This window comes from Aethalodelphis obliquidens, unplaced genomic scaffold, assembly GCF_003676395.1.
Source record: "Aethalodelphis obliquidens isolate GAN/ISIS:26980383/991018 unplaced genomic scaffold, ASM367639v1 scaffold73, whole genome shotgun sequence".
Taxonomy (NCBI): domain Eukaryota; kingdom Metazoa; phylum Chordata; class Mammalia; order Artiodactyla; family Delphinidae; genus Aethalodelphis; species Aethalodelphis obliquidens.
Genome location: NW_020838017.1, coordinates 3,693,833 through 3,718,431, shown reverse-complemented (window position 1 = coordinate 3,718,431; position 24,599 = coordinate 3,693,833). Strand labels below are relative to the sequence as shown.

General features: G+C 40.3%; 1 protein-coding gene across 12 annotated transcripts in view; it reads right to left on the bottom strand.

Annotated features, from left to right (window-relative positions):
• Positions 1-9,595: 9,595 nt before the first annotated feature.
• LOC113612167 (uncharacterized) overlaps positions 9,596-24,599 on the bottom strand; it is a 79,590-nt gene continuing 64,586 nt past the window's right edge. For 4 of the 12 annotated variants that reach the window (XR_003429746.1, XR_003429749.1, XR_003429750.1 and 1 more), the window contains 3 exons: positions 17,192-17,226; positions 10,172-10,272; positions 9,596-9,887 (listed from right to left, as the gene is read on the bottom strand). Coding sequence is in view for 6 of the 12 variants with exons in the window: in XM_027091810.1 (XP_026947611.1) it covers positions 9,683-9,819; positions 10,172-10,272 (238 nt within the window). In the remaining 6 variants the exon portion in view is untranslated. Of the gene's footprint in view, positions 9,888-10,171; positions 10,273-10,410; positions 11,448-17,191; positions 17,227-24,599 lie in introns of those variants that run through there. The other 8 variants (XR_003429748.1, XM_027091812.1, XM_027091810.1 and 5 more) reach the window with 6 other exon arrangements.

Sequence of the window (24,599 nt, the reverse complement as noted above, 5' to 3'; positions counted from 1 at the left end):
CCGGGCCCCGGTCCCCGGCCAGTGGCTGCGCCGCCCCCCGCCAGCAACGCCCGCGCGGAATGAGTGCGCCGCGCCGCCCGCGCCTCCATCCGCAGGGCCCCTGCGCCCCCTCCCCGCCCGCCGCCCCTGCAGCCGCGCGCTCATTGGCCGGGCCGGCCCACGGGGAGCCGCGGCGGGCGGGCGGCCGGCCCCTGGCTCGCGCACTTACTCGCGCGCACACTCACCACGTACACGCTACCACTTTCCTGCGCTTACACGTCTAAATCTTGTCCCACACACATGCTTTCATAGTTCTTCCGTCACAGACACTCGCAAGTCCAAGCACAGCACTCTCCTGAACGCGCTCGAAGTACACACACAATGCCCCTTCTATTGACGTACACACACTACACCCTAAAATTCACAGCCCCAGTCGGTCCCACAAGTTTGAAACAGGAGGAAGGAGAAAAAGAGAAGGATTGCGGAAGAAACAACGTCCATCTCTCTCACACATCACTGTGGTCCTTGCTTCCAGGCAGCTCACTCGTCCACCAAATGCTAAAACCAGATTTCTCCTCCATCTCAGCAAAGTGGCCAGCGGCACAAGAGGCGGACAAGAGGCTTACTCTTTTTATTGTGAGGAATGGGATTTTTTTTTCTTGAATGAGGTGAGGAGGGAGTCATTTTCTATGTGATTCTCAAGGAGTGGATTCAGCTGATTTAAAAAAAAAAAAAAACAAGGAGGGCTCAGGAGAAAAGAGGCTCTGAGATTGCAGTGGCGGTTAGCTGGGTCCCACTGGCATCTGGGCAGGGCTGTCTTGTCAGGGACTGAAGGCTTTTCTCTGTTCCCAAGGTCAGTCCCTCCAGCAAACGAACCTCTGAGCCTACCTGACCAAGCCGGCTCACCCACTGCCACTCTCAAACTTGAACTTGAAGCACCAGGAAATCCTGTTGGAACTCTGTTTTTCCAGTTCACATTGATTCTTACTCTCTTGTGACCAAAAGCACAAATTTTTTTTTGACATTTTTAGGGGCAGGGGATGGGATAGCTGTTTGTCACCGACCACAGGAGACTTACTGGCCTACATAAGGGGCAAGCCATATCGTTGGCATGAGCCTGTGGATAATCATGTACTGTGCTTAATTAAGTGAGATTCTTATCAGTTCCGTTGCCTAGTTAACAAGAATTGACTCTGCGCTGAGTACTGTGATGTGATTTGACAGATGAGGACACTCGGACTGTAAGAAGTCAAGTGACATGATTAAGGTCACACAGCAGCAGATAATGGAGCCAAGAATTGAACCCAGGTCTGGGTATCCGGCACATAATCTCCACAAAACCCTGCCTTGTTGAACAGGGAACCCTCCTGCTCAGAGCCACCTCCTGAAGAACCAGGAGCAGACGTACAACTTAACCGGTCTTTGATTCACCATCCGTGTTCCTTCTCAGAACTTATTACTTACTGTGCAGAGCTCTAATTTAAGCAGCAAAAGAGGTTATCAAAGAGCCTTGCATTAGAGAGGTTTACCATTTTTTGTGTCAACGAACATTTTGGGGGGAAACCTACTAAGTAATGAACACTGTGTTAGGCATGAAGAATAGTGACAAAAAACAAACACTATCCCTAGGTTCCTGGAGCGGACATTTCAGTGAGAAAGACAGAATGTTAACCAAAAATAAATACATAAATCACTCAGAAAGATACAAAATTGCACCTGTATTAAGCATTCCAAATAAGAGACTCAACATATGAGAAAAGCTGTAAAGAAGTAATTGGATTCAGTCAGAGAGGTCAGTGGAGGCTTCTCTGAGAAGGTGACTCTGGAGCTGAGAACAGAAGTTTGAGAAGAAATTAACTGGGCAAGAAAGGGGAGGAAAGAGCCTTCCCTGAAAATGATCATTTGATCATAATAACACGATTATGATCAAATCTATTACAATTATCCTTATTTTCCAGTTGAGGAAACTGAGGCACAGGAGATAAAGTAACTTGCCCAAGTTTGCACAAATAAGTAAATTGTAGAATCGGGATTTGAACCCGGGCAATCTCCCTTGAAAATTAGGCGTGAAGTGTGCCATGCTTAGCAGCCAAGCTGTATTGGCTCTCAATTGGATCACAGTGTAAGCAAAGCTCATGTAGTTAGAGGTGGCGGCATGGGGAGCTAAAAGAAAACCAGCACAGCTGGTACAAGAGAATGAGAAATTAGATGGTGTTTGCCAAGACAGAAGTATGTAAGGAGTACAGCTTGTAAACCCTTCAGACCAAGTTAGGGAGTTTTTGTTTTTATCCCTAGAGCAGAAGGAAGCCATGTAGAGGTTTTAAGCAAAGGATGATGTACTTAGATTTACATTTTAAAAAGATGACAGTGGCTATAATATGGAAAACAGATTGAGAGACCTGATAGAAGTAGTTAGGTCAATTAAGAGACTACCCCAGAAGTTTAGATAAGAAATGCTGGTAGCTTACCTAGAGTGGTGAAGATGGAGAAATGTGAGAGGATTTGAAAAACACTTTGATTGTAAATATCATCAGCTAGATGGGTGATGGATTGGATATGGAGTAGTAGGAAGGGAAATGCCAAGAATGACTCTAGGGTTCTGGCTAACATAATTGGAGAGAGAGAGGTACCATTAACTAAAATAGGAAACACTGGAAAAGGACTGGCTACCTTGGAGGAAAGATAACCTTGAAATGGATATACTGAGATTACGGTGCCACTGAAACCTCCAAAAAGATGTGTCAAGTAAGCAACTGGATATATGGGTCTGGAGTTCAGAAAAGAGATCTTGGCTATAGATTAAAATGTGTTATTTGTTTATAGGGAGTAATTCTAGTCGTATGCATGGGTACGACCGTCTAAGGAATGAGAAGAGAATTAAAGAGAACCAAGCAAAGAGCCTTTCACAAATTCTAACATTAAGTGATCAAGTAGATGACCGTATAATGGGAAATGTAATAGAAAAAGTAATGAGAAGAAAAAACAAAACAAAGTTTTATCATGTAAGCCCAGGAATGATTCTGTTCCAAACAGGAAAGTGTGATCATCTTTGTGCACTAAGAGAGGTCAAAAAGTTTTGATGGAGGTCACTGGAACCTTAGTAAGAAAGCCAGAATGGTGTGGTAGAGAAGTGAATATAGCTAATGAAATGAGGAGTAAAGACAGCAATCTAGGAGAAGTTTGGCTAAGAACGGGAGGAAATAGTAGTAGCTGAAGGATAATGTGGGTAGATGTTTCTTGTTTATCGGGTTGGTTGGCTGTTAGGTTGGATGATGATTTAATGGGTGAGGTTTGAGCACTGGAAAAACCACTATACATGGTCCAGTTGACAGAGATGGAACGTATATTAAAAAAAAGGAGTCGTCATTATTATAGGGCTTTGAAAACAGGAACAGAATAGACTTTAAGATACAAGTAGAGGAGAAACATCATCTCTGGAACACAAGGGCATCCCATCTGATGGCTTTTATTTTCCAGAAAAAGTAAAAGTCAAAGTTATCTGTTGAGAGTGGGGAGAAGAGCTGCCAGAGGTTTGAGAAAAGTAGGGAGGGGTGTGTGTGTGCATGTGTGTGTGTGTGTGTGTGTGTGTGTGTGTGTGTGTTTAGAGGTTTTAAAATAGCTTTTGCATCTGTAAAAGAATGAATTGGAATGCTGCTGCTTTAAATCAACTATACTTCAATCAAATTTTTTAAAAGAATAAATTGGTACTGTTGAGAGTCCAGTTCATGTTGGTAGTCATAAATTTATAATGGCATCAGTCTGCTTGTCCTGACTTTCTCCACCAGTACTAAGCTTCATGGGTGCAGGCACAGAGAAAACATAGGAGTCCTGCCAAACAGGTGAAACACCAGGAGCTAGAAGGCAATGGAACAGTGCCTGATGGCAAATAATTTTCAATGTAGAAGTTGAAACTTCTCCAACGTAGAAGTAGAATCCAGCAAAACTATCGATCAAACACAAGGACGAATTCATGCATCCATATGCGGGGTCTCAAAGACCTCTCCTTATACTCTACCTGAACAAGCTGCTGAAGGTTGTGTGCCACCAAAACAAAAGAGTAAATCAAGATGAAGAGGAAAACATGGAACGTGGGAAATAAGAGATCCAGCACATGATAGAGGCAAAGGGCCCCCTCAGAATGATGGTGAAAGGAGAACAAAAATTGGAATAGGTCAGACATCTCCAGGGTTGAGATTTCTTCTAGATTAAATAGATAGAATTCTTGACTATGAACATATTCAGAGATTAAGAAAGTTTTCGGAGACTTTGGGGTTAAATTCATGATTGGTTCATAGAAAACTATTAATAACTCCAAGTATTGATATAACAAGACATTGTGCTGAAAAATTACAGTATTCTCCATGGCTGAGCTGTAACTAGTATTTACGTAGTTGTAATGATGTAAACTCTGGATACTGATCTAACCTAAATTATAAATATAACTAGATTAGGAATTTGAGGATTGGGAAGTATACATGTGGGTAGTGGGGGCTTTGGGGAGGCAGTAGTAAAAAAGTGAGACCTCATCTGCTCTAGGGGAACACCAATAGATAATGACTAAAGCTTTTCTAAAATCAAGAAGTAGCAATATAAGCATGTTATTTGGAGATATGAGGTAAAAATAGAATGGAGCTGAAAGTGTTGGAAGTGGTTGCCTGTAGGAAATGGGAAATGGAGGGAAGGCATATGTTATACTTCTGGTTATTACACAAGTCTTCTAGAACAAGTTGATTCTTTAAACCATATGGATGTATAACTTTGATTATAGAAAAGGTAATGAAGTAATACATAATACCATTATTGAAATGGTATATAAATAACAGAACCTTGAATTCACAACATTGAGTGCTGTGCTCTTTCTACAAAAATTGAACAACAGTTTGAATAATTGAAAATCTTTGTTTCCGTTAAGTATATTTGTTTTTTTTTGTCTTTATCTTCCTATATCATTCAAGAAAAGAATAAATTTCAGTTACTCGGAAGGATAGGAACAGATCAGATGCCAGGTAATCGTGCAGATTTTTTTTTTTTTTAATGGAGTAAAACTCTCAAAAAGAAAAGTCTGGGACTTCCCTGGTGGCGCAGTGTATAAGACTCCACACTCCCAGTGCAGGGGGCCCAGGGTTCGATCCCTGGTCAGGGAACTAGATCCCACACGCATGCTGCAACTAAGAGTTTGCATGCCACAACTAAGGAGTCTGACTGCTGCAACTAAGACCCACAGCAACCAAATAAATAAATAATTTTTTTAAATCCCTGTGAAAAACTTAAATAACTAAGATCACCTTAAATCTTCAAGTTTACAAAATATGAAAATCCATAAGACTTTAAAAAAAAAAAAAGGAGTGTTATCTTACATTTACTTTAGAAATGCACGCCGAACTTTGATTAGTGGTCATCTAATGAAAAAACTCCTCTGAGAACTTATTTTATTTTATTTTATTTTTTGGCGGTACGCGGGCCTCTCACTGTTGTGGCCTCTCCCGTTGCGGAGCACAGGCTCCGGACGCGCAGGCTCAGCGGCCATGGCTCACGGGCCCAGCCGCTCCACAGCACGTGGGATCTTCCGGGACCGGGGCACGTACCCGCGTCCCCTAGCATCGGCAGGCAGACTCTCAACCACTGTGCCACCAGGGAAGCCCCCTCTGAGAACTTTTAAAGTAAAATGGATTGGTGTTCTTTTCCAGATTCTCTTAATTAGTTTCCCTGAATTCGTTTCTTCTAAGACAAAATACAAAACTATTGATCCTAAACTGATGTATTTTTGTAAGAGTTTCAGAAATTTATATTAATAACTACTTTTCAATTTAAATTTAAAACCTTGGCATTTCACTTACATTTGAATAATCTCAATACACGGACAGATATTACTCAATTCAATGGCCTACAAAGCTCTTGGAAGTCCCCTCGCTTAGCAATCCCAACTCATTCTCTTTGTACATTTCACACTCCAACAGTGCAGAGCAATTTGTAATTCCTTGTCTAGTCCTGCTCTCTCATCTGGAGCTCTGTGCTTTGCAAATAGTATTCCTCCAGCTGGAACACTCTCTCCCCTTTTGTTTGTCTGACCTTCACAAACACCTCACAATCAGGCTGATCTAGGTTCTCCTTACCTTTTGTTTTCAATGAATACTGTGCTCATTCCCATTAAAGCAATTATCTTTGCATTTATTGTCTTTATCATCATCATGATTATACATCTGATGACTGAGTTCCCGAAGGCAAGAAATGTATCTTTACATCACTGTGTCTCCAACACCCAGCAATTGCCTGGTACTATATAGTCTAACAAGCTTTTAACCATGCACATAGAAACATATGTTTAGAAATTATTTTGTGATACAGTTTGGATGATTATGTAACCAGAGAGTAACCAAGTTGAAGAAGAGCATAAATAGAAAAGTTAGAAAACTCTGATGCTAGAATTAAAACCAGCTGATAGGTAGGAACGTTCTCTTCTTAATTTGCAGCTGAGGAAACAGAGGTCTGGAGAAATGAGACAAACTGATTAGAGTGCCAGATTATGTGAAAATCAACTGAGAAGCATCAATGTTGAACCTGAAAAATTATCTGGTCCAGTCCTTTTACTTCACAGTTCAAAAAATTGAGACCTAAAAACTCAAAGAAAAATGAAGTTGTGCAAAGATATGCTTAAAACTTATGAAAAAGTTGATTTTCAGCAAAGCATCACCCAAGAAACTATTTGTTCCATCTCATTTTTTTTCACTTTAACTTTTCACTGCAACTTTTTGGCCCAAAATTATAGCCATGGTATGGTACAGTATATTTTAGAGATCTTAAGTGAACATTCTAAAATTATATAAAATTTCCCTGTAGTGTCAAAAGAGCAGCAAAGTATTGATATTCTATTTTAATACCTTTATATTTGGTTCTAGGAGGAGGTTTACTTGACATAAACACAAATGAAGTAATAAAAGAAGATGAGCATGCCATGTAGCATGTCTTTTAGTCTTTTCAGACTAACAGTAACGCCTCACACTTATTGAGTATTTCTAATTTGCTGGACACTGCTAATTATCTCATTTGTTTCTCACCACAATCCTATAAGGTTGGTACAACTATCATCTCCATTTTACAGAAGAGAATAGCTAATACCTCACGAGGATAACACGCCTGGAGACCCACAGTCTGGAGTGGTTGTGACTGAAATACAGAGACACCTGACAGAAATGATGTTCCATCACACTGGCTTTCTCTCCTGTCTGGGCCTGATTACATGGAGGTAATGCAAACTGTTAGTGGTGGAAGGAATCTGAGGCTCATTGATGCTGGTAGTTTTCACATTTAAAAAACAGAATCTGTGTTTCACATAAACTCTAATGCAGAAAGCTCTTATAGAAAACTAATAATAACAGAGTTATTCTGGTCGAAAAAGGATAGGGGATTCTTACTAGCTCAATTTTCACCTTTTCCTTCCATGATCCCAGGGTTCCAAAGGCTCACAAAACTACTGATCTCTCTTTCTCTCTCTCTCACACACACACACACACACAGGCACACACATTTATATCTGGGTACAAATAAAGCATATAGAACAAAAGTGACTTGCCTAAATTCCACAGCTCAAAGCATCAAGGCATGTTCAAGTTTTTACAGCTTTCTCATCAGGAAAGGAATGGTTTTGTGTTTTCCGGAAGTCAAGGGCAGAGACTATCTAGTTGCCAGAGGGCATGTTGGATTCTATCACTATTTCAATAAAATAGGCTTCTGATAAAGAATATTATGAAAAGTAAACATTTTCATTGGGGCTTCAATACCCCAATGCTGAAAAGGAAAAGAGAAAACGTAGGTCACTGAAAAGAGAATAGAATGAATCCAAATGGAAGAAGAAAGTTAAACAGCAGATAGAAGAATAGAAGGAGGAAACAAACTTTCCCAGTCACTGAATTCCAACATTGCCCAATATTCCACTTACCAAAATGGGAAAGGGGAAAAAAAAAAAAAAAAAAGCTAGCAGTGCCATGTTGAAACTACCACCCACGGAGATGTATAAGCCTCAGCCTCACAGCTCCTACAAGTTTCTGTCCAAGTTTCAAGGCACATGTTAATTGTGCTTTTGATCTACAATACCAATATTTTACCCTATCGTTCAGGATAACCGGACTAATACTAACGTGCAAATTTATCCTCATGAGCCCCTGGGACTGAAGAAGAGGGAACGTTTAGCAAAAGACAACAGAGTAAGCATGTGCAAAACTGTACCTTCCTGCATTTTTTTTTTTTGATGGACTGGCAGGTTGCTGGCAATGTGATTTTCAGATCTAGCCAGAAATGGAGCCATAAAAGCATCCAGCCTTCAGGGATGTGAGAACTGGCTCCTCTTCTAACACTATACTCAGTTACAAGGTAAATTTCACCAATGTCACTTATGTGCTAAACCTCACATCAAATGAGAAGAAAAAGATCCCAGAAACGAGGGCTTTCATGGGCAGCTTGTGTGGCAAGAATCGTTCATAGCAGGAAAAGCATGGGTCATCAAAGGAAGGACCAGGCCCAAAACTACAGAAACACCAGTGGGCAAATACATGGCACAAAGTCTACCACACCCTCAACCTCCACTCATGGCTGACATTACTAGTTGATCACAGCCCCTTCCACTCCAGCTCAGGAAATGCTTCTCAATGAATCCAAAGAGCCAAGACAAATCATTTGAAGCTGGCTCTGAGTATGAAACTTCATTGCCATGTTGGAGCCAGTGCTGTGGTTAAGGGATTGGAAGACGAATAGTCATTCAGTTGGACTCAGACTGTTGACCTCTCCTTCAGAGAAGGTGAGCCTAAGAGCAAAGGAAGTAAATATCCTACTCATCATCGGCTGTTCCCTTCATGATCCCTCTGTTTTTGTACAGAGAAAATGAATGGGAATCAAATTGAATCTACTGCACATTCAGAACGTGCTGTGAGCTACGACCATGTAGAACTACCAGTATGTACCTGCCCACAGTCCTAAACTGGACATCAGGAGACCTGGATTTTAATCTCCATTCTTTCACTAATTCTGTAACTTTAGGCAAGTTTCTTAATTTTGCTGGACCTAATTTCCTTACCTGTAAAAACTGGGAACAGGTTGGTCTGGACTATATGAATTTTCAAGTTCCTTCTGACTCCAAATTTCCATGACTTAGAGAAAGTGCTCACTTACTACTCAGTTCAGCAACAGGCAGTTTCTACGCAGAAAAGGTTCTTTTAAAGAAAAATTAATAGAACAAAGGAAGAGCAGGAAGACCGTCAAATTCAATGTGGTAGAAATAGTAGCTCATAAAGTTAAAGGCTACTCAAGGTCAGTGTCACAAAGAGGTGAATATAGACCCTGGAATGAGAACCCCTGTGTTCAAGGTCAACTGGAACACTTATTACTTCTATGACCTGTGCATTAATTATTTCTTGCTGTATAATAAATTACCTCCAAATTAACAGCTTAAAACAACAAACATTATCTGTGGATTTTTGTGGGTCCAGAATCCTAGTATAACTTAGCCAGGTGCCTCTGGCTCAAAATCTCTCACAAGACTGCAATCAAAATGTCAGCTGGACGTATATGTATGGCTGATTCATTCTGCTGTACAGCAGAAACTAACACAACATTGTAAAGCAACTATATTCCAATAAAATTTAATTTAAAAAAAATTGTCAGCTGGAGTTGTGGTCTCATTCAAAGGCTCCATGATCCACTTCCAACTCATTCATGTGGTTGTTAGCTGTATCCAGTTCCTCATGGGCTGTTGGGCGGAGGGCTTCAGTTCCTTGCTGGCTGTTGTCTGGAAGCGTCCCTCAGATCGTTCTACATGGGCCTCTCCTAAGGCAACACACAACATGGCAGCTGGCTTCCATCAGGATGAGCAAGCAAGCAAGAGAGAGTGAGTGCTTGAGCCACAGTCTTCCTGTGGGCTAATTTCAGAAGTGACATACCATCATGTTTTCCATACTCTGTTTATTACAAGCAAGTCACTTGATCCCATCCACGCGGAGGGAAAGGGATCACATAAGCACATGAACACCAGGAGGCAGGGTTCATTAGTGCCAACTTAGAAGCTGCCTACCCCAACCTGGGATCAAATATTTTAGCTTTTTAAACTGTGGTTACCCTTATTTAATGGGCATAAAGTAACTACATCCAAAGGTTGTTGTAAAACTCAATGAATACTTTATAAAACATTTAATTCGTTCAGTACCTGGAATGTAGTAAGTACTCAATAAATGGTGGGTATCATTTCTAAAAATTGTTTTCTGTAGAGAAATTGAGAAATCTACTTGAGAAGATATATTCACATACCTGAAAAATATAAATAAAAGAAGATTGAGGTGGGGTTAGTGGTTTATTTTCTGAAACTCTGTGAATCCTCTTCCCTGCCCTGCTCCCCCTCCAAAAACACCCAGACAGAACAATTAGTCTGCAAAATCAAAAACTCACCAAGAATATACACAAGAAAACTAGATGACTACATATTCCCTCAAACCTCAGAATAGAGGCTAGTGGGGACAGCATCAGGAGAACCGCAAAACTACCATCAAGGACTCGTTAGAAAGTACAGAAAGCTAATCTGAACTCAGCTGAAACCAGGTGGCAGTCCTGCAGGATCTAGTCTGTAGGTGAGAGCAATGGGATGGCGATAGGTCTGAGTGTCGGTGCTGAAGCAGTCTGGCCCCTGTGAACAAAACTCTCTTTCAAGTCAAATCCCTGTATTGAGGAGAAACTTCTGGAAATAGGATCAAATTAAGGAGGACAGAGAAATGGGGCAAAGGAAAGAGAAGTTCAAGACACAAATGGAGGAAGGGAACAGAGGAAGCAAATCTTAAGCATATGGGGCCATGTGTTTTTACCTCTTTGCTAAAGAAATCTACTTTCACTTTAAAATGAGCAACAGAAATAAATTGAGATTGAATTATGATGGGAAACAAAAGGAAAGAGAATTTAAATAATGTAGAAGATATCCCTAGAGATAATGAAAACATGTCAGACATCCCTACAAAAAGCTGAAAACTGGAACTTAAAATTTCAAAACAAGTGAAAAGAAATGTTTTTAAATAATAGGAACTATAAAAGAAGAAACAAATCAGAATTGAAAAAACTCTAATATGAATGGAGGAAATGGAGGTTTGAAAGAGAGGATAAAGGACTCAGGAAAGAATCAAACAAGTTTAAATTAAGAAATTAACACTAAACTAGAAGAAACTAAAGAGTAAATGAACACAATGAATAATGCCTGAAGAGAAATGGAAAATGGAAAAAATATTTTAGGTAAAAAATAAAAATATGTTTTTAAAGAGATTTGAGAGAAAGTGATAGAACAAGGGGAGGGGGACTTCTACATAATAGGAGTCTCTGAAGAAGAAAAGCAAAGCAATGGGGCAGAACAACACTAAAAACTGTAATTTAAGAAAATGCTGCATGCCACAACAAAGATTCCGCATGCCACAACTAAGACCCAGCGCAGCCATAAATAAATAAATAAATAAATAAATTTAAAGAAATGTTCACGAAATAAAAGATGATATAAATCTACATATTTAAATCAAATTTCCCGAACTTAGGGCAATCAACTTAGAATAGCCAACCCTGAGATTATTCTAGTAAAAGGTATTATATTTTAAATGAAAAGATAAAAATTCTTTGGACTACCACACAAAAAAGATGAAGTCATTTATAAGGAAAAATAATAAGATTGCAATTAGACTTTCCAACAGCTATACTTATGCCACAAGACAAAGAAATAATATATTTTAAGTATTCAAGAAGAGAAAAATTGAGGCATTCAAGAAAAAAATAAGAAAATTCCCATATCAAGGATTCTATAGCCAGCTAAACTTGTTCACTAGTATAACAAGGCTACAGATAAACTGTTATGAATATACTTAGGAAATATTGCTCCCATGAGCCCTTCTTACAGAGTCTTCTAAAGAATCTACTTTAAGCTCTCATCACACAAAATGATGTGGGAGATATCCAACATAAGGACTGAACATTAAATTATGATTAAGACCTAAGGCTAAATTATGATTATAAAGGAGATAGTATAGTACGCAATGTCTCTATATATTTTCAATGTAGATACAGAACAACTGAAAGACAGGTGGAAAAATCAGGAGAGGATACGAAAAATAGAAAAATCTTTAAAAAGAGAGAGTGAGAAAGAGAGAAGAAAAAGAACAGGATAACTAACAATACCATATATAATCATCACCCTCACGCTTACAGGCATTAATTAAGTTAAGGAAGTCATCTTTCTTTAGCAGAAGTCAGTAAGAAGAATATCTATAAGAACTGTTCCAAGCCTTTTGCCTTTTAATAGCTCTATATTCTGCATTATGAAATTTCATATACGAAAAATTTCAGCATGAAATTTCTATGGTCCCTTTTTTTTTTTTTCTTTTGGCTGCACTGCATGGCTTGTGGGATCTTAGTTCCCTGACCAGGGACTGAAGCCGGGGCCACAGCAGTGAAAGTGCCAAGTCCTAACCACTGGACCGCCAGGAATTCCCTACGGTGCCTTTCTTAAAGTATAATCCAAGGTCATCTATATCAGAATCACTTGGAGTACTTATTAAAAATGCAGATTTATGGGACTCTTCCCAGACCAGCTATATCTGAATCTCACAGTGGGAGATGGAGGAAGAGTGCTTGAAAATCTATACATTAACATGTTTTCCGGAAGATGCAGAAGTCATTTGAAAATCACTATTCTAAATTGTTACTCCAACAAAACATAATCTCTATGTGCAGGTGTAGTCCCTTTTCTCTACAGTTGGGTCTTGGTGACTGGAACACAAATGACAGTGGAATACAGTCAGTCCCTGCATATGCCTTTCACTGAAGTAATAAGGTATCCAATTACATATTCTTTTTTTAAATAAAAAGATAAATTAAACACTTAGATGATATTTTTCCTCTTAAAAATCAACAAAAAAAACTCCCAGACCCATCCTTCAACCCATGTTCAAATACATTATTCAAAAATCCAAACCACCCAAACCCCACATATTTGTTATTGAAGTCCTCCCTCAAATATGTTTCAGTTTCTGCCATATTTTAACTCCAAGCTAAATTCTACCATCAGTTATACAGATCAATATTCACTGATTATAGCACATACTTAGTGAAAACAAATGGAGTCTGTATTTAATTCCTATATTAAAATTGCTTTTGCATAGTATAATTTGCATTTTATAAGGCCAAAGGCAATATGGCTACAATAACATTTAAAGGGAGCATGTGATCAGGTAGATAGAAGAGGAAATAGTGTATTGTAAAAGCTCAAGGTCAAAACAAAAATAAAACAAATTTACTCATCTTGGCAAAAATCTTTATATTTTTTGAATTCTTTCTTCTTTTGGCCCTGTTACCACTGTGGTTTGTTCTTACTCTTCCATTGGTACCATATCTCTGACATTTCCACATACTATATCTGATCGACAAAAAAAAAAAAAAAATGGCAGGGGATGGAAAGAAAAAGAATCAATGGAGGCTGTTTACCTATGTTCACTATCTACTTGATTGATCTCCATGTTCACACTTTTTTAGGCTCTGGACGTGCAGGCTCAGCGGCCACGGCTCACGGGCCCAGCCGCTCTGCGGCATGTGGGATCTTCCCGGACCAGGGCACGAACCCTTGTCCCCTGCATCGGCAGGCGGACTCTCAACCACTGCACCACCAGGGAAGCCCCATGTTCACACTTTTAAGACTCAAATGTCACTTCCTCAGGGGAGACTTTCCTATCCATCCCCATCCCAAAGGCAGAACTGACCACTCCTCAAGTGTCTTTATGGCACAGACTACCTGGTTCTATCATGGTATCTGATAATTCAGTTACTGTATACATACCCATCTTTGTCTATTAATCATTAAATCCCTTAAGAACAGGCTCAGGACTTCAATGGCCGCCCAGTGGTTAAGAATCCATGCTTCCACTGCAGGGGGCACAGGTTCGATCCCTAGCTGGGGAACTAAGGTCAAGCATGACGCATGGTAGTGTAGCCAAAAAAACAAAAAAAGCAGACTCAATCTCTCTATCTTTATATCCCCAGCACTAAACAAAGTTAACACACTGGAGGCACTAAATAAAGTGAATGAATTAATGTTCTACTTTCCAACAAAACTGAATAAAAAGTGAAAAAAATAAAACAATCAGGAGTTCTGCTCAAACACAATAACCAACATGATTTCTCTCCTGCCCTTTTTCTTAAGTGACCGGCTGTTTTGACATATATACATGGCTTTTACATGATTGTTTTCAAGGACTTTAAAAGGAGAGCTACTTCAAGGAAGGGATTAAATAACAGAAGCAGAAAAAGTGGACTAGCCCTTGATATATGGTGTCTATTTACACTTTACAGCCATTTACTACCAGTTTGATGCTGGTTCTAAATATGTCTGGTAGAATGCAGAGTTGTTCAAATTCTCAAGTGAATAATGCAACATTTCCCCCAAATTTATTTAAAAATACCAAATTGATATATGAATTTCTTCAATTTTAAGTTTTTCTCTCAGAAAGGTTTTTAAAATAATTTTGGAAACTACAGCTATTTGTTTATTGACAAAATCAATTGGATTTCCTTACTAAGCATAGATTAATGGAGAACTCAATTACCATGAACTTAGGCTTACTTAGTTAGACAACTTGTCTTTTTCATAGGCTTCTTTGCTTGTGGTTATGGATTAATAACTCATAACCAGAGGAACAGGAATGTCCAGATCTCATTTAGCACTCTCTGTGAGGGATTAAGCTCCTGTCTCTCAGCTACAAACCCACCCTTGTATACATGCTCCATGATGCTGGGACTGGCATTTCTCTTTTGCGAGAGCATTTTCTGTTAGGTTCTGTGAATGGGAACAGTAGAGGGAGACAAAAAGCCTGGAGGAGGAAGAAGGGATTTGCTCCATCCCTTTTGCCAATGTCATCACTCCCCCAGTAATGTGCCAAGAGCAGGTGGCGGCACCCCCTCTGTGGAGGTCGTATACCCATCTTCTTAGGGCCCCTCCAAGCTTGCAGATTTTGCACATCTAACTCTTCCTTTTGTTCCCCCAGCCATGGGGGTCACAGTTACTCCCTGAAAGTGTTTACCTGCATTACCTTAATGTTCCCTTTTTGCCTACATCCAATACTATTTAATCAATTTCCTTTATTAAATTTTCTCTGTTGGAGTGGTGGGCAAGATGGTGGAGTAGGAAGACGCCGAGCTCCCCTCCTCTCATGGGCACACCAAAATTACAACTATTTACATAGCAACTATTGACGAGAAAGACTGGGAAAAAGCTGAAAAGGTCTTCTACAACTAAGGATATAAAGAAGGAAACACAACAAGATGGGTAGGAGACACGGTATAGTCAAGACCCATACCCACAGGTGACTCACATATGGGACGAGAATTACAACTGCAGAGGTTCTCCCCCAAAGAGTGAGGGGTCTGAGGTCCCCACTGGGCTCCCCAGCCCAGGGGTCCTGCACCAGGAAGATGAACCCCCAGAATGTTTGGATTTGACGGCCGCAGCAGGGCTTACTTTGGGGAGAGCCAGAGGGCTGTGGGAAGTAGAGACTCCACTCTTAAAGGATGCACACAAAATCCACATGCTCCAGGACCCAGAACAGAAGAAATAATTTGAAAGGAGCCTGGGTCAGAGCCACCTCCTGATCTTGGAGAGACTCCTAGAGAGGCAGGAGGAACCCGGAGGTCACCCCAGGGACACAGACACTGGCTGCAGCCATTTGGGGAGCTCCTACTACCAGGTGGACAGTGGTGCTGGGGAGCGTCATTTTGGAACCCTCCCTCGAGCCTATCAGCACCAGGACCCAGCCCCCCGTACCAGTCTGTCCTCACTGGTACTGGGATGCCCCAGGCCAAGCAATTAGCCCTGCAAGGACATACCCTATTCCCCAGTAAGCAGGCTGCTTTTTAAGATCCTTGATCCCACTCTGGGGCACAGCCCTGTCCACCAGAGGGCCTAGGACCTGGCCACACACACCAGTGCACTAGCCCTAGCCCCCAAACCCCAGGGCCCCACAGCCAGATATAACAGGACCCAGTTCCACCCACCAGTGACAGCACTAGCCTCATGACCCCTGGGCCTCAGCCCCACCCACCACCAGACCAACACCAGCTCTGAGACACCTTAGACCCCTTGGCCAGCTGCCCTGGGATACAGCCTTACTCACCAGCAGGCCAGCACCAGCTTTGGGACACCCCAGAACCCAGAGCCAGCTGTGTCAGAAACTGGCTCCCCCCCCAGCAGGCAGCCACTGGGAACCCAGGCCCTGTAACCACCTAATCCCAGGATAGTGGACCAGCATAATAAGGCAGTTGTGGGGCCCTGCAGCCATCTGCCTTGTGAACCTGGCCATGCCAACCAGCAGCCAGCGGCCTCTGCAGAAGGCAGAGCCCAGCAACCAACCAGACTGGGGGCCAGCCACATCTACCAGCCTGCCCACAGTAGTCAGCCTGCTGCAACAGAAAGACCCATGCAGCCCATATAGGGCTTATAACTCTGGTGGCCAGGGGGGAGTGCACTGCTGGGACACACAGGACATCTCCTACAAGAGGTTACTTCTTCAAGGTCGGAAAATATAACAAACCTACCAAATACATAGAAATAAAAAGAGCAAATTAGACAAAATGGGGCAACAAAGGAACATGTTCCAAATGAAGGAACAAGATAAAACCCCGGAAGAACTAAGTGAAGTGGAGATAGGCAATCTACCTGATAAAGACTTCAAGGCAATGATAGCAAAGATGATCAGAGAACTCAGGAGAAGATTGAATGAAGAGAGTAAGAAGTTAAAAGACAACCGATGGAATTGGAGAAAATATTGGCAAATGATGCAACCTACAAGGTGTTAATATCCAAAATATACAAACAGCTCATATGACTCAATATATATATTAAAAGAAAAGTTCCAATCAAAAAATAGGCAGAAGACCTAAAGCAGTATTTTTCCAAAGAAGACATACAGATGGCTAACAAGCACATGAAAAGATGCTCAACATTGCTAATTATTAGAGAAATGCAAATCAAAATCTCAATGAGGTAGTCACCTCACACTGGTCAGAATGGCTATCATCAAAAAGTCTACAGATAATGAAAGCTGGAGGGGATGTGAAGAAAAGGGAACCCTCATACACTGTTGGTGGAAATGTAAATTGGTGCAGGCACTATGGAAAATAGCATAGAGATTCCTCAAAAAACTAAAAATAGAGTTACCATATGATCCAGTGATTCCTCTGCTGGGTATATACCTGAAGAAAATAAAAACACTAATTTGAAAAGATACATGAACCCAATGTTCATAGCAGCCAGCATTATTTACAATAGTCAAGCTATGAAAACAACCTAAGTGTCCATCAAGAGATGAATGGATAAAGAAGATGGATAAAGATAAAGAAGATATATACATACACACACACACATATTTACATACATATACATACACATACCTACATAATGGAATACTACTCAGCCATTAAAAAAAGAATGGAGAGGCCGTCTTTTATCCATTGTATATTCTTGCCTACTTTATCAAAGATAAAGTGACCATATGTGCGTGGGTTTATCTCTGGGCTTTCTATCCTGTTTCATTGATCTATATTTCTGTTTTTGTGCCAGTACCATACTGTCTTGATTACTGTAGCTTTGTAGTATAGTCTGAAGTCAGGGAGCCTGATTCCTCCAGCTCCGTTTTTCTTTCTCAATATTGCTTTGGCTATTCAGGATCTTTTGTGTTTCCATGCAAATTGTGAAATTTTTTGTTCTAGTTCTGTGAAAAATGCCATTGGTAGTTTGATAGAGATTGCATTGAATGAAGGATAAGCTGGGATGAAGTGAGAGAGTGGCATGGACATATACACACTACCAAATATAAAATAGATAGCTAGTGGGAAGCAGCTGCATAGCACAGGGAGCTCAGCTCGGTGCTTTGTGACCACCTAGAGGGGTGGGATAGGGAGGGAGGGAGGGAGACACAAGAGGGAGGAGATATGGGGATATATGTATATGTATAGCTGATTCACTTTGTTATAAAGCAGAAACTAACACACCATTGTAAAGCAATTATACTCCAATAAAGATGTTAAAAAAAAAAAGGAATGGAATTTTGCCATTTGCAACAATGTGGATTGACTTGGAGGATATTATGTTTAGTGAAATAAGTCAGAAAAAGACAAATACCAAATGTCATCACTTATATGTGAAATCTAACATATGAAATGAATGAATATAACAAAACAGAAGCAGAGTTACAGATATAGAGAACAAACTAGTGGTTACAGGATTGGGAGGTAGAGAGAAGCTGGGAGGTGCAAGACAGGTGAAGTGGATTAACAGGTACAAACTAGGGCTTCCCTGGAGGCGCAGTGGTTAAGAACCTGCCTGCCAATGCAGGGGACACGGGTTTGAGCCCTGATCCGGGAAGATCCCACATGCCGCGGAGCAACTAAACCCGGGCGCCATAATTACTAAAAAAAAAAAAGAGGTACAAACTACTATGTATAAAATCAATAAGCTACAAGGATATATTCTATAGTACAGGAAATATAGCCAACATTTTATAATAACTTTAAATGGAATATAATCTATGAAGATATTAAGGGACTTCCCCGGTGGTGCAATGGTTAAGACTCTGCACTCCCAATGGAGGGGGCCCAGGTTTGATCCCTGGTCAGGGAACTAGATCCCAGATGCATGCCACAACTAAGAGTTTGCATGCCACACTAAGGAGCTGGCGAGCCACAACTAAGGAGCCCACCAGCCACAACAAAGAAGCCTGCCTACTGCAACTAAGACCCAGCACAACACAAATAAATAAATAAATAAATATTTTGAAAAAAACATTGAATCACTGTTGTACACCTGAAATTCATATAGATAAATAAATAAATAGGAAAAATACTTAGGTTACAGTGTTGTTATGATGATTAAATATGAAATGTATGAAAAATAATCAGTGGGGTGCTCTAGCAGATCATCAATAAATAAAATACCTATTGGATGAAATGGTCAAAAAAATTCTCTTTGTTAAAAATAACTAGTGTGTTTTTTGTTTTCTTGACTGGGCTCTGATGTCTTGTTTGACTGTGGTGGTTAATGCATCGTTCATACTTAAGGAAACAAGGATATCTGCTTCCCCTTCATCAGACTGACTGCAAATAAGGGTTACATCTATCTTTAGCCAAGCACTTATTTACCAGCTAAAGCAGCAGTTTAGTGCCACATCAAAGGAATCCTCAAAGAGGACATTATACATTGTCACACATCAATCTATTAGCACAATCCATTATGAGACATCCACAAAGTAATGTTCCAGCTCCCACTTATTCATTTCCACTTCTCGTAAAACTGCTCTGAAGACATCTCAATGCCAATGTGTTTGCCAAGTCTACAGTAACTGGATGCCTCCAAAGCCATCAATTCTCCTGGACTGGCTGGGTCCTACACATAAATAAGAAATGCCAGGGCTTCCCTGGCGGCGCAGTGGTTGGGAGTCCGCCTGCCGATGCAGGGGACACGGGTTCGTGTCCCGGTCCGGGAGGATCCCACATGCCGTGGAGCGGCTGGGCCCGTGAGCCATGGCCGCTGAGCCTGCGCGTCCGGAGCCTGTGCTCCGCAATGGGAGAGGCCGCAACAGTGAGAGGCCCACGTACTGAAAAAAAAAAAAAAAAAAAAATCTTGATTGTAAATGGTGGGGGAATAAGAGGAGGGGTATATTCATATTGAAGATAAGAGTGATTATCTCTGGGTGAAAATATTATAAATTAAAAAATATTAGACATTTCTCACACTCACAATCATAATTATTGGACATCTTCCTACCAAAGAGAATTTAAAGTTGAATTAAAATTTAAATTGAATTAAATTTTTCTCCTGAGATGAAAACAAAAACCCAAAAAGCAAAAACAAAAAATCTCAAGATATCAATCAAGAAAGTAGCTTCCTACTCTATTTTATAACTTGTACAAAGGTTAGCTTTAAGTTGCTTGGTATTTAAAGTACTAAAAGTAGTATCCCAAAGTCTGGTCAATTTATTCCGTTAAATATGTGACTACACTATTTCATGGAATGAAGTATATGATACTAACTCTTGTACCTCAATTTTTAAATAAAGAATTTGGATCTATCAATAAAGATCATAAAACTGAAAGTAAGAGAAACTAGTTTTAAAAAAATCAGCCAAATTCATTTGTCTGGGAAGCTGTTTACCCAGTACATGATTTCTGGTCTGGTTCCATTTTTCTGTTTTTGGCATCTATAGAGCCCTTTATTGTATACCACATAATTACAACCATTCCTAGCTAGCCAACATATTATTTATGCCAAGGCAAAATAGGTACCTTGGTTTTTGAGTCATAAATGTAACAAGGTTTTTTGTTACATTTAAGAGATTTTAACCCAAAATTTTCATCTTTTATTTTCTCAGGCTTGGTATTGTCTCTAATCACTAATTTTAGGGTTATAAAATTTGAGACATTATCTACCTTTGAAATTTATTTTCTATTTGCCTCCTGATGGTGAAATAAACGTATTTATAAGTATGCCCTGACTTGAAGATAACCTATCCTTGGGAATTAAAATTTGCAAGCAGTACGCTGGGGGGGGGGGGCAGCTGATTATTCTATTCAAAAGAGATGCCCACATACCATTAATTTCTTACAGTTAAGAGGGAGTGGGTGTTAGAAAGCTGTGAAATCGGAAGAGGGAAGAAACACTTAAACCTTAAGTGTTAAATATCTGTAGATGAGTAAAAAGGTATCTGAAATTATAAGTCTATGAAAAAGGCAATATGATGAATATTCAATTTATAAAAAATTAGTTGACAGCACAAATTTTAGGAACATATATAACATGGAAATCAAAATTCATCTGTAGTGGAAATCTGTCCTTTGCTTATTACACATTGAACAAATCGAGTGTCTGCCTTGTTTCCAGGCACTTTGTGAAATGGTCACTGATGGTAAGCGTGGAGCTCTGGCCTAGCCAGCCTTAAAATGAAATACCAGGAATCCATTAGCATCATACAAAAGAAGTGTATTAAGCCGTTTAAAAACTGTTGGTGGCATCACAGTGATACCCCACGTTGTATGGTTCTTAGGCAAAGCTAACACCGGGGGTGGTGGGGTGTGGATGGGCCGAGGAGGATCTGCTGGGAGCCAACAGAATCTACTATTTCTACATGAGTCATCTTTTGTTTTTCCAGAGACATATTAAATGTCAGAAAGAGTATCTCCAAATGTGCTGTCGAGTGAGTAGCATGGAATTTTTACTATGCATATTGAATGCTCATACTCAGAAACTGTCCCATTTCCAAACGGCCCAATCCATCTGCATTTGGCAGGTCGCTTCAACTGTAAAGAAACACTTGAAATCATTGAAATAAGAAAAAAAAATTTCAATTGAGTTTGAAAATAATGAGTTGAAACACCAAGTGATCACTAAAATGGCAATGCTGATTTCTTAATTAAATGGTATTTGTAGCTATCTTTTTTTTTATAAATTTATTTATCTGTTTTTATTTTTGGCTGTGTTGGGTCTTCGCTGCTGCACATGGGCCTTCTCGACTTTTGGCGAGCGGGGGCTACTCTTCATTGCAGTGTGCGGGCTTCTCATTGTTGTGGCTTCTCTTGTTGCAGAGCACGGGCTGTAGGCACACAGGCTTCAGTACTTGTGACTTGTGGGCTCAGTAGTTGTGGCTCGCAGGCTCAGTAGTTTTGGCTCCCTGGCTCTAGAGCGCAGGCTCAGTAGTTGTGGCACACGGGCTTAGCTGCTCCACGGCATGTGGGATCTTCCAGGATCAGGGCTCAAACCCGTGTCCCCTGCATTGGCAGGCGGATCCTTAACCACTGGGGCACCAGGGAAGCTCTGTAGCTATCTTAAGGTGGTCTCAATGTAATGAATAGAAAACAGTTTATTGATAGCTTATAATGTCACTCACTGTTCTGTGTGCTTTGGGTTTATTATCTGATTTATTGCTCACAACAATCTTTTGAAATAAGTTCTTTTATTATCACGCTCTTATAAATGAGAAACCTAAAACACAGAAAGGGGAAGCAATTTAACCAACCACACACAGCTAATAAGCATCAAAGCTGACCCACTATATATGCTGCCTCAATAATTTGCTTGAAGGCTTGCCAATTCATGGATGCTTTAAAGATTAACTATTTTTTAAAAACTTGATTCAAGTTTTTTCTGGATTTTAATAGATTCATTCTGCCAGTTTTCCAGTTGATGAATTTCTATATATAGGCCTTATGTGGGCCTCTCACATAGTTTGAAAAGTTTACTCACCTAAGCAAATACAAAAGTAGCTATTTTCAGGACTGATCTGAGAAGAACTTTTTTCCATAAGCTACTTTTTGAGCAGATCATGAGACTCAAAATAGAATAAAAATAGTAAAGTTCAAACCCATTTGGGTAATGGAAGCTAGAAGTATGCAAAATAGAAGATGGTTTAGCTTTTCCTCTTTGTACACCTCAGAAACATCTGAAAAGATTTAACCTTCTCAAAAAAAATGCTCACCTTTGGGCTGAAACCAAACAGAAAGAACTTCAGTTCCAAAGGAAGCATTAAAAAAAAATTCTGAGTGAATTAGACGAGGCAATTGCCTGGAATTTGGTTGCATACAAAGCTACATTTTGTGCCCACACGTGCTCTAGTGTTGGTTTCCTGCTCAGTCAGCACTGATAGTTATTATTCTATAAAATAAATGTTTGCTTCTCAGGGCTATAAATCCTGAGACCACCTCAGAATCTTTAATGAACTTCATCTCTTATAGCAAAGAGGAAAACAGCCTCCTTTTTCTTTTGGTGCAGGATTTAAGGTGTGGTGGAGGGTTTCCCTGGTGGTACAGTGGTTAAGAATCCGCCTGCCAATGCAGGGGACACGGGTTCGAGCCCTAGTCCAGGAAGATCCCACATGCCCCGGAGCAACTAAGCCCCTGCGCCACAACTACTGAGCCTGTGCTCTAGAGCCCACGAACCACAACTACTGAGCCCACAAGCCACAGCTACTGAGCCTGCGCACCTAGAGCCCGTGTTCCGCAACAAGAGAAGCCACCGCGATGAGTAGCCCGCGCACCGCAACAAAGAGTAGCCCCCACTCACCGTAACTAGAGAAAGCCCGCGTGCAGCAATGAAGACCCAACGCAGCCAAAAACAAATAAATTAATTGATTTTAAAAAATAAAAGTGTGGCACTGCCATTTAAAAAAAAAAAAGATGTGGTGGAAAGAAGACACTGTAATATTTCCCCATCTTCCAACCCTGCCCTATATCTAGGGGCATTATATCTTCCATGGAAAGCAATGGATGCCCTGTCGATAATACATGCAATATTCCCTCGGTTTAAAAATCTCATCAGTTTAATAATAGTTTTTGGCTGTGGGAGGGGAGGAGGAAGAAGAAATACTACAACATACATCATTAAATGAACACAATGATTGTGGGGCATGACTAGATATCAGATACATTAACTTATGAAAAAGCATGTCTTTAGAATTGAAGAGATTTGAGTATTTTTTGAATGGAATTAAATTGAAATAAAAGCTGTCAAGGAACAATTAGAAGTTATAAAGCCCCATTTCTTTTCCTGTTATGTCAAAGATGGCAGCCAGTGCTGCCACAGCTTTTTTCTGAGGGAATCTACTCCCAACCCCAGTGCTCACTGCATCTCCAGTTACAGCTGATTGGATGATGGAGGGACACTTGACAATAATCCGGGCCAATCAGATTTTTCCATTCTGGGAATTTGCCATTGGGACACTGAAAGACAGGCTCAATTAGCTGGAGGAGACAAGTTTCAAGGACATTAAAATTTGGCTCAGAGTCAAGCTCACAGCCAGACCCATCACCTGGAAGGCAAAATTATGGGAGAGCAGCGATAGCCAGTGTTCAGAGAAGAGCACAAGAATGCAGATCCTGCTGCCTTTGAAAAGTAATGGTATAGCCTCAATTCCCCAGTTTTCACTTTCACTGCCTGTTTAACTCAGCTGTTCTTAATTTGCTGCCCTTTGCTAGTGTTAGCCCTAAAAATCAACTCTTTTTTTCTCTAAAATAACTTGACTGCACTTTTTTTTTTTTAACATAACAGTCCCATTTTCCATTCTCAAGCCATTATTTGTTGCCTTCCTGGCAGCCACAATGCAATGTTCATGCATACAGCTGATATCTGCTGCAATATTACCTAGCAAGGTCCAGACAGCCAAGCAAAGTTCACTGACTTGCCCAAGGTTTTATCATCTGAGCCAGAGCTGGATCCTAAGCCAGGTTTCCTTTGCCACCTAATGAAGTGGAATCTGCTCCAAATCTGGTCCTTTTCTGCATGCTTCTGACCAAAATCTTCATTCCCTTTGAAGTAAATACTAGCTGTTCCCAAATTATCTTCCCAAAGTTTGTTGGTACACATTTTCTTACAGAAATAATATTTTAAGATGGCCAAGTTTCAAGATTAGGCCTGTTTTACCTATCATGAATCTGAACCCCACTTTGTTTATTAAGAAAATAGTGCAATACAATACTTTAGCAATGGTAGTTATTAAACAAAATAGTAAATTGAGTAAGAATTCTTTTTATGTATTTTGAATGTTCAGTTTGAGGAAGACCAGATTTTATTGGAGATTTAA